Genomic DNA, 14,311 nt, shown 5'->3' with positions numbered 1-14,311 from the left:
CTAAAGGTGACCAGCTATAATTGTCATCTAAGCTAGACTCTAGTAGAAAACAGGAAAGAAATCCTTAAGCAAGATACACAGCTCCAAAGCAAACATGCTACAAACTTTCTAACCAGTGAAACAGCCCATAAGCCTCCAACTGACCTGCTTTTGCCGAGGACGGCCGAGACAATCTCTGGCTGTAGATCTGCATGGCACTTTGAAAAGAAGAGAAGGGGGCAGAAGTGTAGGTACCAGACCGACAACGGGGTAAGCCTGCATTGTTTGACGTCAGGCGGGGTGCATTTTTTGCCAAGTTAGACCAGGTGTCAGGTGCTGAACTTTGGAAAGAAGGGAAAGGAATCAGTCTAGACCCAGATGATAGAGAGAGAGCGGAGTGATGATCCAGCACGTCTGTATTTTCCAAGGGAGCCGTCTGAGAGGACAACTGGAAGCTGAAGCTTGGTGGGGGGATGGCACCAGGAACACAGGAAGCTGTAGTAGATGGGAAAAGTTGTGGTGTGTTCTTTTCATCTTCTTTTGTTAAAGAGGGGACCCCTGGTTGTTGTTGTTGTTTTTAGAAAAGACATAATCAAATCAATTAGGATATGTCATATTTTTAACATTTACTTAAACTGTTATTTCCTAACAAAACAAAATCAGAGTCCAGTGGCATCTTTAAGACCAACAAAGATTTATTCAAGTTGCACTCGAAAGCTCACACCTTGAATAAATCTTTGTTGGTCTTAAAGGTGCCACAGGACTCTGATTTTGTTTTGTTGTGCTGCTTCAGACCAACACGGATACCCACTTGAATCTATGTTATTTCTTAGCTCAGTATTTTCTGAAAAGTTTTTTTGCTTGAAATTTTCTATGTAGGCCTGATTCAGGTGGTTCAGCACCCCTCGGACTCTCTGTGTATTGGATTTACAACAAAGTATAGTGTGATGCCTAAACTCGGCATCACAGAGTTTCTCCAGTTCAAACATCATGGCAAACTGTAGCTCACAAGGGAGATGTGAAAGGAGAAAGAGAATGGAAACTGAAGATACAGCTCTATCAACCCAGCCATCGCCTGTTAACCAGCTACCATTAAATTACCTATTACCTCTTGTTACACTACTATGGGCCAAGCCTTTGTATTCAGGAATACAACAGGCACTAGATCGGGGAGGAGGGGTGGCAGAACTCTGCGGATGGCCTCCCGCTCCCCCCAGGACCTGGAAAGGCTGCAGGCAGCTGTTATGGAACTTAATGGCAGGGGCAGCTCTCACGCAGCAGGGATCTGCAACCTCCAAGCCTCAGAGGGAAGTGAAAGGAGGAGGGGGTGGTCAGGGGTGTGGAACGGAAGGCGACTGGCTGGCTACTGGACAGACAGGCAAGCCAGTCAGAGGAGGAGGCACTCAGAGGTGGGACAGCTGTCCTCAGCGGGTGTTAAGCACTGAGTGGCATTTAAGCCATGAGACCACACTCCTCCTCCAAGCTCTTACCAAAAATATTAAATGGAACAGATTTGGTTATTAGAGAGACCTTCTTAGATATTCATTTATAATCAACTATCATCTATGGTGTGAGAAGCATATTGGCAATGAAGTGCTCATTCAGCTTTTACATATTGCATGTACCAATGTTTAGTGTAACTACAGAACCAGCTGTATATACAATTAGAGTTATCCACACAACCTGTGAAGTAGTTTAGGCTGAAAGTCTGTGTCGTCCCCCCCCCCCCCCCCCGCCAAGAAAAATACCAGCAGAATTGGCCAAAGACTTAGGTCAGAAATAAGAGTAAACTGGGGAGCAATGGAATGATAGTTTTAAATTTATTATTTATAACACTGAATTTGCTATGTTTATATTAAATTTAATTTTAAAATGTTGTGCACCACCCCGAGTCTTAATAGGGAAGGGAGGTTTATAAATACAAGAATAATAATAGAATTAGAATAAGGAGGAGGAGGACATCCAGCAAGCTTTCATGGTGGAGTGGACATATGAACCTGGGTCTCCCAGATCTTAGTCTGCACCACACTGGCCGTTAACTCCCTTGGACCTCTTGATGGCTTCTGATACTGTCAATATTGGTATCCCTCTGGACTACCTTTCAGGGTGGGGACTAGAAGGAAATACTATGTGGTGGTTTATGTCCTATCGCAAAGTGTTGTGTTGGTGCCTCTGGCTTACAGGGCCCTGCTAGGTTCCATCTTGTCTACTATGTTTGTTAACATGTACATGAAGCTATGGGCCTGGCAGTCCAGATAACTGGGCTGACCTGCCATCACTATGAGCAAGGCACTCAGCTCTACTTTGTGCTTCCAGCAGATCCAAGGGAGTCTGTGGAAACCATGAACTGCCTTGGGGGCAGTTTTAGTATGGATCGGGGCAAACAAAGTGAAGCTCAACCACAACAAAGCAAAGGTGTATTGTTAGAAAGAAGACTGACCCAAGAACTAGGATGTCTCCTGTTCTGGATAGGGTTGCATTAAAGGTGCAGGTTTATAGCCTGGGGTGCTGTTGTGCCCAGGCCCCCAATGGATAAGCAAGTGACAGTTGTGCCTTTCACCAGCTTCAGTGGGTGAGCCAGCAGCAGCTTTTCCTAGGCAAGAAGGATCTTCCCCTGTAACATCTAGATTTTATTACTGCAATGTGCTTCACATAAAGCTGCCCTTGAAAGCTGTTTGGAAGCCACAGCTACTGCAGAATGAATTTGTTTCTCAAAAGGTGCTGTTTCTATCATTTGGGGGGGGGGCAGGTTTAACCTCCCCATTTTTTATTTCAGATTTTTATACAAACCTGGGTTTTTTCTCAAGTTTGTAGAAAGATCTGTCTTGCCTGTCTATGCTTCAGTTTCTGGACTGTCTAGAAATGGAGCCATATTGATAATTAGAGATATTGATGACACATTATTTAAAATAATTACACATTGAAAATCACTTTTAGAACAATAATCAACATAAAACCTATGATATTCTATGCCAGCCAAATATCTGTGGAAGATGTCTGACAACTGCTATGTTCAAAACATATGTCTTGAATGACCACCCACTTTATGAGCAAGGATTTATATGACCTATGGAGTAACTGAGCAGGTTCAAAGGAAACAGGCAACCCTTACATATTACACTAGTCGAAGCATAATGGAATCACTGCAATGAACCTGAATACATTTTTTCTTTTAACTGAATACCAGATTGACTGTTCTACTATAAATATTTAATTGACAATGAAAGATCTGCTAAGAAATGTCACTTACTATATTCTTTCAGATGCTAATACCCTGCAAACTGTTCCCAGTGTCATATATTGTGAAACCTAGGATTTTTCCAAATCTATTTGGATTTTCACTCACTGTATGGTTTGGCTTCTGTGGGTTTTTCACTTCTCAGCTCGTCTACCACATTCTCCTTACCAGCTGGTGTTTCGAGGTGCTGTTTTTCAGCTTCTTCCCTGATTCCTGAATGATGTTAAAAATGTAGTTTGAAAATAGATTAAAACATAGTTCTAATTACTACCATGCTGCGGGAAAGCTTGAAGGACTGCTATCCAATTACCATTTTTATACAGTTTTATACTGTCTTTTCACCAAAGAGTTCAGAGCAGCATATATTGAATTTCATTCTTACATCCACCATGTGAGATTGGTAATGCAGAGAGAGAAGCAACTAGCCAATACTGATCGGCCTATTTTCCTATCACTATTTGCTAATGTCATAACTTCATACTGACAATTAGCTAAGCATAGAATCCCACCCCAGCCCTGAATACACTAAATTACTCAATCTTGGTTTTCCCAAATAACCCATGGAGGGAGGGGGGAGAATCCAGCTAGATACTGCCTATAACTATCAGAGACCTGGAGATGCTACTTATTCCACCAGGTAATTTGTATATCCCTACCAGTTGGGGGAAATAGCAGCTGGAAGGGAGGGCATGCATCAGGTCAGGAAAAGCATGGGGGGACAGTTAACGCACTAGGAGCCCACTCTGAATGGAAGTTCTCTAGGTTTGCTATTCAGACACAAAAATATTCATGGATCTTCCAACATCTTGTCTGGTTTAACCTGATGTTTCTATGCATCTCGATGGGAGGACACTGTTGACATCAAACAAATGCTTACCTCCCTTGGCCTTGCACTCCACCTGGCTGTTGCTGTGCTTTGACACTCCAGGATTCGTTCCTAGGAAGACACTTGCTGACTTATTCTTGTGCGTGTAAAATGTCAACACTTCTTCCAAATCACTTTCACTAAGATGAGAAGAGAGTAAAAAACAATAAGGAACTGGAGTGGCAAGACTTTACTATGTGGTGACATCACAATGGCAATAAGAAACAGGGGAAGGACAAAAGGAAGGGAGTAGACTGATTCTGGCTTTGAGGAAACTTGTTCAGAAAAACTGCTGCTGAAATTCTACATTTCTTTCCATGACTAAGTAATATAGCTCTTTTATGTGTTCATTTCAGTTCCTGAGCAACAAAAAAGATCTAGCTAGGCAACAACTGCAGTTCAGCAGGGGAATAGGCTGCCTAAGAAGGTGGTAATTCCCCCTCACTAGCAGTCTTCAAGCAAAGGTTGGATACACACTTTTCTTGGATGCTTTGGGATGCTTTGGGCTGACTAGATGGCCTATGTGGCCCCTTCCAACTCTATGATTCTATTCTATGAACTGCAGTCTTCACAGAATCATTTGTTTAAATCTAATCTAAGAGGCTATTCAGATTATAGGGCCTGTCAGATTGATCTTTCTCAATTACTCCAAATGTTCGGGCCAAAAGTGATGTATTGTTCTAGAGAAGATTTTTTTCACAGGTCTTAAAGAAATCGTGCATCATGCATCCATTGACTGACATATTAAAAATTCTACCCCAAAGACCAAGGTCCCTTAACACTGATCACTGCCAAATGTTCAAACTATACTTCAACATCTTTGTCATAGAATGAGAATTTACAAATGTGAGAAATCGTTTTTTAAAAGGAGACAAAACCAAGAATAAATTTTTCATATCTACAGTATACCAGGTAGTATTTGCTTCTACAGAAACACAAATATTCATGGTGGTAAGGCTAATATTAATTATGAGCAGAACTTGGAACCAAGCAGTATACTAAATATCTTGAGCCCAAGAACCAGAGATTCTTGCCCAGCAAGAAAGGGTATATGTAGTACTCTTGAAATATGTGCAATTTAAAGAGCAGTAACCCTGCCCTCCCGTCCACACACACTGAGAAAGAGATTGGAACTACTCACTAAGAGGTACACCAGAAAATTTCAACTTTAAACTTTCCTGAAAACCTCAAGTAGCAATTTGCTAGGTCAAGCAGCTACAGCCAAACACTCCATGACATGGCACATCTGATTTTTTTGCTGTCAAATTCAAATGCATTTAGACCCATTTCCAAATAACAGAACTTTAAAAAAGGAGCAAAAAAGGTCATGACTTCCTTTACAGTACAAACAAGTGTCATCCTAAACAGAGTTACACCCTACTAAGCCCATAGATTTCAATGGGCTTAGGAGGGTGTAACTACTTCATAAGCCCCTGGAGAAATTGAAAGGAGAAGGCAGAGCATGCTGTGAAGAACACAAGAGTTCAAATTTTGTGGACGAAGTATAACTGATACATTTGGATGTAAGAAACCAAGATTAAAAATGTCAGACCGCCACAAACCTCATAAAGAATGTGTCATACAAATGCAAAACTGTATTTGGTGAGGACACACATGATGGGACTATAGCAAACATTTAAATGGGGAAAAGAACAACTTGCCAGGAAAAAGGATAATTTTCAATTTAATCTACCTCAAAAGGTTATTTATTACTAAATATATTCCCATTGGGATCTCAAAGCAGCTCATACGGTTCTTCTGTTCTCCATTTCATCCTCACAACAACCCTCTGATGTGGGTTACACTGTGTGTGCATGACTGGCCCAACACCACCCAGCAAGCTGGATAGAGTGGGGATTCGAACATGGGTCTCACAGACCCTAGTTCAGCATACAAACCACAACCCCACACTGGTTATGAAATTAAAATACTCTTTCAACACAAAATGCAGGATGCAAAGTACAGAAATATGATTCCTTGTGGCAGACAGAGGACTGTCTCATACCCGATTACAGTCCAGTGAGGCAATGAAAAGACATTTTTGCTTTGCAATTATCATCAAAGTTCAATAACAGGTCTAATATCCTAGAAAATACAGTCATGTTAGCTAGTTTGCTAGTGCCAAGCACACAGATACTTAGTAAGGTAGGGAAGGGCTACAGGAAACAATCCCCAGTAAGTTATTCAGCAGCTTACAACACTTAATAGAATTCTGACTCTCACAGACAATACTTCTCTGCCCTTTCATGGGGGTAAAAATATGGTTGAAACAAAGTGACAAAGGACCAGACAGGGGAAAGATCAAACATATTAGCTAGCCAGCATAATTGCCAAACTTGTGCTTTTCAAGATTTTTCTCCCCAAGTAATGGTATGGATTTAAGGGTAATGATTTTTGAAAACCATTATAGAAAAGCGCAATATGTCTAACTGTAGTTATCACTAATGCATTTGCGATAATCATGTTAAATTTAATATTTGGATATTTTCCCACAGTGGTCCCCTTGCTGCTGTCCAAGCTGGATAAGGGGAATTATTGTACCAATTCTGTTTTGCCCACAGCCAGTCAATCCACATAGAAGAGGGAGAAAATACATACTACTTGCTAGTGTTTTATCTGAATTTAACTAAATACATTAGTATCAGAATACCAGCCAAGAAAGCAGTGGAACTCTTGGATGAACAAGGGGTAAAAGGATTGCTAAAAGAGGAAAAGGACATGTCAGAGAAGCTCAATGCATTTTTTGCCTCTGTCCTCACTGTCGAAGAAGGAAGGGGTTTGCCCACTGCCCACTCCAGAACCGCTGATTTCAGGAGAAATGAAAGACCTGATTTGGATTGAGGTAACAAGACATGAAGTCCTACGACTGATGAAGAAATTAAAAACTGAGAAATCACCCGGCCCAGATGGCATACATCCAAGAGTTCTGAAATAATTCAAATGGGTACATGTGGATTTCCTGACATAAAATATGCAATCTTTCACTATAACCTGCCTCCACTCCTGAGGACTGGAAGGTAGCTAATGTAACCCCAATTTTTCAAAAAAAGTTCAGTGTAGACCCAGGAAATTACAGGCTAGTCAGTCTAACATTGGTAAGCTGGTGGAATCCATTATTAAAGATAGAATTAGTAAACACACTGATGAACAAATACTATTGAGGATGTATTAACGTGGATTCTGTAAGGGAAGATCTTGTCTCACTAACTTTTACAGTTCTTTGACAAGGTGAACAAACATGTGGTGACCCAGAAGATCAGCCTTTCTCAACTTTTTTACCATTGAGAAACCCCTGAAATATTCTTCAGGCTTCGAGAAACCCTAGAAGTGGCATGATAGTGCGGAATATGTCTGGGAAGCACAGCTGTGCACATGCCCACTCAAGGCCCCTCCCCTTCTCATTCCCTCCAGGCTCATCATTGGCCATTTTGGGAGAAGGTGGGTGGGTCAACATGACTATATATGGTCAATATCACCTGATAAAGGTTTAATAAATTTTAACAATATATTTAAAAATTAGTGAGCCCCCACCTATTCAGGGAACCCAGTACCATCAAGAAACCCCAGGGTTTCCTGAAACTGGTTGAGAAAGTGTGCAGTAGATATCGTTTACCTAAACTTCCAGAAAGCTTTTGATAAAGCTCCTTATCAAAGGCTCCTAAGTCAACTCAACAGTCATGGGATAAGAGAACCAGTCCTCTTGTGGATTAAAAACTGGGTTAATAAATGGGCAGTTGTCATGGTAGAAGGTGGTAAGCAGTGGGGTACTGCGGGGTTCAGTACTAGGTCCAATGTTAACTTGCTCATCAATGGTTAGGAATAGGGAGTAAGCAGTGATGTGATTAAGTCTGTAGATGTCACTAAGTTGTTCATGGCGATGAAACCAGGACGCTCCAGAGGGATCTGTCAAGGCTGAACATGAATATCAATGAGGTAAAGGTTCAACAAGGGCAAGTCCAAAGTAATGCACATTGGCACCAAAAATCCCAACTATAAATACACATTGATGGGGTCCAAACTGGCGGTAACTGACCAGGAGAGAGATTTGGGAAAGTAAATAACTCACTGAAAATCTCAACTCAGTGTGCGACTGCAATAAAAAAGGCAAAAGCTATGCTGGGGATTATGAGGAAGGGAACTGAACACAAATCAGCCAGTATCATCATATCGTAGTCCCAGCATGAATCTATGGTGCAGCCTCATTTGGAATATTGTGTACAGTACCGTACCTCAAAAAATATTATAGCACTGGAAAAAGTGCAATAGAAAGCCAACTAAAATGATGAAGGGGTTGGAACACTTTTCCTATGAAGAAAAGTTAAAGAACTTAGAGTTCTTTAGCATGGAGAAATGATGACTGAGAGGTGACCTGATAAAAGCTTAACAGAATTATGCATGTACTAGGGAAGGTAAAGAAAGAAGTATTTTTCTCCATTTCTCACAGTATAAGAACTGAATGAAATTGATAAGCAGTAAGTATAGAACAGATTAAAGGAAGTACTTCTTCACCCAAAGAGTAATTAATACGTGCTGCATGAGGTAGTGGCAGCTACAAGCATAGAGAGCTTCAAGAGGGGACTGGATAAACAAAGGGAGCAGAGGTCCATCAGTGGCCATTAGCCACAAGGTACAAATAGAATACTATGTCTGGGACAGCAATGTTCTGCATTCTTGATGCCTGGCATGCAACTGTGGGTAGGATTCTGATCCCACTGGTTGACGTTCTGATGACAACTGGGTTTTGGCCACTATCTGACAGCATATTGCACTGGATGGGCCACTGGCCTGACCAAACATGGCTTTTCTTGTTATTTTTGTAATGTATTAAACCTGTTTTCTGCAGTTGTGTTTCATCTTCTCTTCCATGCGTATCGCCAGTGTTGTCAATTCAGCTCATTTTAGTGAGCTGAAGAAAATTCAGTTTCAAACCTAAGGCCTCTCACAGGTTTGAGATCACTAGTTCCAAAAGCTCTAGTCTGTATCTTAAATAGCAATCAATCAGGAAAGTTCATAAACAAGAAACAGGTGAGATATTATTTTGTTTGAAGAGGTAATAAGGTTCATTTATACCTTGCATTGGTAATGAATTCCTGAAAACCTTCAGCATCTACTCCCTCTTCCTCCTCTTCCTCCTGTTTTTTCATTATTTTTGCCTGAGACATTTGGTCAGTTTCCTGCAAAAAAGTAACATTACAGTAACTCCACAAAAACAGCCTTTTTACATGTGTGGTCATACCCTTAGGTTCCTTCCCCATTCTGTACCACAGAGAACCATCAAGTATACTTGGTGATGAAAAACAAAAACAAAAAATTGCAGTGAAGACTAGAAAATTTGCCCTTTAAATGAAACCTTGGGGTATTGGAATTCCATTGTCTTCTAAAGGCTTTCTAAAGCTTAAAATGTTCAGCAATTTAAAGTCTTGTTCCTAGAAATTCTAACAGCATTGCAGTAAACAGGAAGGTGATACATACAATAATCACTGTGATAAAGAACTGACCTAATTCAGCAAATTATGAAGATCCAAAAAAATGTGTGGCTTCTCAACCACTTTTTTTTAAAAAGCTGATCACTGAAAAATAGGCAAGAACTATAAAATGATACATGCCACACAAACAGTGGCGATTTTATCATGCACATCTAAATAAGGAGCTCAAGTTCCTTAACATTTTAGGTGCAACTCTAGGCATACAGCTTTTGTATTAATTAAAGAGTCAACTGCATTCCAAATTTTAGAATATTTCCCCCTGCAAAATATTCCCTCTCAAAAAGTTAGCTTCTATGTAATTGGCCACAAGAGCAAGTCATGTCAGACCAACCTTATCTCTTCTTTCGAGAAAGTGACTACCTCGCTGGATCAGGGGAATGCTGTGGCATAGTTTATCTGGAATTCAGTAAAGCTTTTGATAAGGTTCCACATGATATTCTTATTCACAAGTTTGTAAAATGCGGTATGAATCTTAATTCTGTCAGGTGGATCGATAACTGGTTGACAGATCATACCCAGAGGGTACTTGTAAATGGTTCAGCATCCTCTTGGAGAAGAGTGACAAGTGGAGTACCCCAGGGATGCGTCCTGGGGCACAGGATGTGTCCTGTGTTGTTCAACATATTTATAAATGATTTGGATGAGGGATTAGAGGGGGTACTTATTAAATTTCCAGACAATATTAAACTGGAAGGGGTAGCAAACACAACAGAAGACAGAATCAGAATACAGGATGATATTGATAGGCTTGAGAAGTGGGCTAAACTGAATAAAATGAAATTCAAGTATTTAAAAGGGTGCTATTATAGAGGATGGAGCAGAGTTGTTCTCTCTTGCTAAACTGAATAAAATGAAGTTCAATAGGGACAAATGTAAAGTTCTGCATTTAGGTAGGAAAACAAAATACAGGTGGGGGAGACTTGTCTTGGCAGTAGCATGTGCGAAAAGGATCTAGGAGTCTTAGTAGACCATAGATTGAACATGTCAGCAGTGTGATGGTGGCTAAAAAGGCAAATGGGATTTTGGGCTGTATCAAACGGAGTATCGTGTCCAGATAATGAGAGGTGATGGTACCACTGTACTCTACTCTGGTTCGGCCTCAACTTGGAGTACTGTGTTCAGTTTTGGGCACTCCCAGTTGAAGAGGGATGTAGACAAACTGGAACATGTCCAGAGGAGGGCAACAAAGAGGGTGAGGGGTTTGGAGACCAAGACATATGAAGAAAGGTTGGGGGAGCTTGTTCTGTTTAACCTAAGGAGGAGACAACTGAGAGGGGATCTGATAACTATCTTCAAGTATTTAAAAGGCTGCCATATAGAGCAGGGGTAGTCAACCTGTGGTCCTCCAGCGTTTTCTGGCAGGGGCTCATGGGAATTGTAGTCCATGATCATCTGGAGGATCACAGGTTGACTACCCCTGATATAGAGGATGGAGCAGAGTTGTTCTCTCTTGCCCCAGAGGGGCAGACCAGAACCAATGGGATTAAATTAATTCAAAATAAATTCCATCTAAACATCTGGGAGAACTTCCTGACATTTATAGCAGTTTCTCAGTAGAACAGGCTTCCTTGGGAGGTAGTGGGTTCTTCATCTTTGGAAATTATTAAACAGAGGCTGGATAGCCATCTGACAGAGAGGCTGATTCTGTGAAGGTTCAGGGAGGTATCAGGTAACCGTGGATGAGCGATTGGGTTGTGAGTGTCCTGCATAGTGCAGGGGATTGGACTAGATGACCCATTAAGTCCTTTCCAACTCTATGATTCTATGACATTTTAAGAAGAAAAACAACAAAGATACCAGAACTAAAATACAAGACACCCTTGTTTGAGTTTAAAGACTGGCCCTTGCCATTAGAAATCCTATATGGAATGTGCTCTCAGTGAGTTGGTCTGCCCACTTTTCAATAGGATACTTGCAAAGCTTGCAGAAATAAGCACTACAAACATATGAGAACGGCAACTTGGGAAGCCATCAGTTCAGCTATTCATCTAGTTCAATACTGTTGCCAGTACAAACCTTCTTCCAAAATTAAAATTGTAGACATTTGCCTGCAGCTCTTTGGGTGGCTTATTTAGAGCTCAGGGACATCATAAATTCAAAGCATAAATCCCAAAGCCTGATGTGAATTGGGGTTTCACAAAGTAGAAGGAAAGCAGAAGGTTGTGCTTATCTTACAGTATCTGAAATAGTATTGCCGTGTCTCATATGATCTGTAATGTTTAGGCTCATAGATCATCCGCAGGTTACATGCAAAATCTCAACTTCATTTGTTACAGTAGAAAGTTGGAAAGCAATTGCATGAATGGCCTGTATTTCCTCAGTTCTTTGCAACATCTGAATTTACACTGGGAACAGTAAGCAGACAGCAACAGAAGGGCCCTACACTGGAAACAGTAAAAGCAAAACAGGGTGTTATGTTCTGAGAAAGATCACCTGCATTTATCTGGCACAACTCACCCTGTTGTAACAGATGATAAATTCACCCAGCTGGTGAGCCAAAATGCGTCTACGGTCATACAGGGCAAGACGTCTACTTGGGAGTAACATCCTCAAAGACTGCTGAAGATTACTGGCTGCTCGTTTCAAAAAGCGAACCACCAGCTCCTGTCATCAAAACAAGGTTAAAGAGTGGATTCAACTCTAACTTTCCTCCTATACTTTATTTAAAACATTTTAATTCTGCTTTGGGGGCAAAGTTAGCTCATAAAGTGGCTTGCTATTGAAATATTCAGCATTGCACAATCAGTATAACCAACAGAAATAACCTCATCAAATTAGCATCAGAATCAAGGACAGAAAGAAACCCTCTCTTTAAAATGTTGTAATAAGGAAGAAGACAACTGCCAGGACCAGAAATATCATGCTCAATAAAATTCAATAACTAAAAGCCCAAACATGTTACATTAGATCTATGAGATAAGATCTCCCAACATATATCTTACAATGAAAAAACAGCCACAGAGGAAACCTTGGTCAGTCATCTAGGAATGGTATGCATGTGTAGCGGGGAGGTCTTAAATTCTTCAGGTGGTACAATCCCCCCCCCCCCCAAAGGCTACCACAGCTGCAACAAAAATAGACAGGCTTGTCTCTTCTCTCTTCTGGGGATGGCTGTAGCATGATCTGTTGTCTAAAGCAGCGGTCCGCAATCTTTTTCTGGTTACGGACCGCTGCCAAAGGGTGGGGGGAGAGGGTGACACGCTGCCGCAAGCAGCAGCACCGCACATGAGCGTTTGCGCCCAGTGGGGGTGCAAACATGCACACGCAACAGTTTCATGCATGTGCACATGCAGAGGCTGCCACGCATGCACATCTGCGCTCCTGGTGGGAACGCAAATGTGCATGCGCGAAACTACCGCACATGCACGTTTGCGCCTGCGTCGAGCACAAACGTGCATATGTGGCAGGTCCGCACATGTGTTTGCGCTGCTGGCTGCTCTTCCCTATCCCCCCCTCCCTCAGCAAGAAGCTCTCCAGGCCGCAAGCTAATTGACCACTTTGGCAGCCAATTTGCTCGCGGCCTGGCGAGCTTCTCGCTGCAGGGGGGTGGTGAGGGAGCCACGGCCCGCTGCCGAAGCTCTCGTGGCCCGGCACTGGGCCGCTGACCAGGGGTTGGGGACCACTGGTCTAAAGTACATTATCAAGTTATGGATCTAATAAAATAAATAAATAAAATAATTAAATACTGTGCACTTTAGCCATAAGAGTGAACTTACAGACAAAAGATTCCAGGCATGAGGCTCATGAGTTCTAAAACAACCCATGACTACTTAAGACAGGCAATGTGTAAGCTCACCTTCGAATGGAGGCTCTGCAGCCTTCTACTGAACACTAGCCAAGCCCATCCTCCCTCCAGTCACCATCATGCATCTCTGGCATCAACAGTCATATTCTCCCTGGCCCATGCCTTGGAGCAACTCCGCCTAGAAAACTGTACCATACCCCTTCCACTGCATCATCAGTCAACGGCAGTTTTGGAATTGGAAAACTGCCTTCCCTGAAAATTGAGCACTCAATCAAGGCGCCTGCTGTGGGTGTTCAGCTTCAAACACTCTGTCTCCACTCTGGATTTACTTTTGGTCAGATGCCCTGCTAGCATGCAAATGAACTGCTCCATAGCCAAAGCATTGAATTTCACAGCTCGCCTCTCACTAGCATTATATTAGGTTGGTTTGATCTGTTATTTTAAACATTATTTTTCACAGCACAGCAGACAAAGCAGCTCTCAGAAAGCCAGTTTCAATTTTCCACTTGGAAAGAGCAGGGGTAACATTTTCCACTGAGGCAAACTGATTATTCCCAATTCCTGACACAAGACTTTTAATCTATGAGCTACACAGGCTCTTTACCCATAGGCTGTTTTCACAGAGTCTCCATTCGAGCTAAGAAAACTGCCACCTTGAAGGCAAGGCCTACAAATCTGAACTGAAGTCATTAAAGTGCTGTCAGCCCACTGCTGCAGATAGAACAGCTCCGTTTCCATCACTGGAAGTTGGCACACAACCCAGAGCAGATTCATATGAGGTGCAGAAGAAGAGAAGGCTGTAGAAAAGTCTGAGGTGTAGCCCCTCAAGCATGTGCCATTCATGTCCCATAGGGTACCCTACCCCCATTCCCAATCCAAACACCCTTTGTCTGCAGGCTCTCTGTACCAACAGTTTATACCCATTTAAAGTGAGGCATTCAGACAATTTCCTTAACAGCAGCAGAGTGAGCTAGCCCTGTGGTGGTTAATAGCATACC

General features: G+C 41.9%; 1 protein-coding gene across 8 annotated transcripts in view; it reads right to left on the bottom strand.

Moving 5' to 3' along the window:
* Positions 1–14,311, bottom strand: part of TTLL5 (tubulin tyrosine ligase like 5) — a 138,984-nt gene that overhangs the window by 68,702 nt on the left and 55,971 nt on the right. For 7 of the 8 annotated variants that reach the window (XR_013228535.1, XM_077323273.1, XM_077323271.1 and 4 more), the window contains 5 exons: positions 12,026–12,172; positions 9,153–9,256; positions 4,095–4,222; positions 3,326–3,430; positions 145–537 (listed from right to left, as the gene is read on the bottom strand). Coding sequence is in view for 7 of the 8 variants with exons in the window: in XM_077323273.1 (XP_077179388.1) it covers positions 145–537; positions 3,326–3,430; positions 4,095–4,222; positions 9,153–9,256; positions 12,026–12,172 (877 nt within the window). In the remaining variant the exon portion in view is untranslated. The remainder of the gene's footprint in view (positions 1–144; positions 538–3,325; positions 3,431–4,094; positions 4,223–9,152; positions 9,257–12,025; positions 12,173–14,311) is intronic. The other variant, XM_077323274.1, reaches the window with a different exon arrangement.

Source organism: Paroedura picta, chromosome 2 (genome assembly GCF_049243985.1).
Source record: "Paroedura picta isolate Pp20150507F chromosome 2, Ppicta_v3.0, whole genome shotgun sequence".
NCBI lineage: Eukaryota > Metazoa > Chordata > Lepidosauria > Squamata > Gekkonidae > Paroedura > Paroedura picta.
Note: the sequence above shows the minus strand (reverse complement) of the source record. Positions and strands in the feature narration are given on the sequence as shown.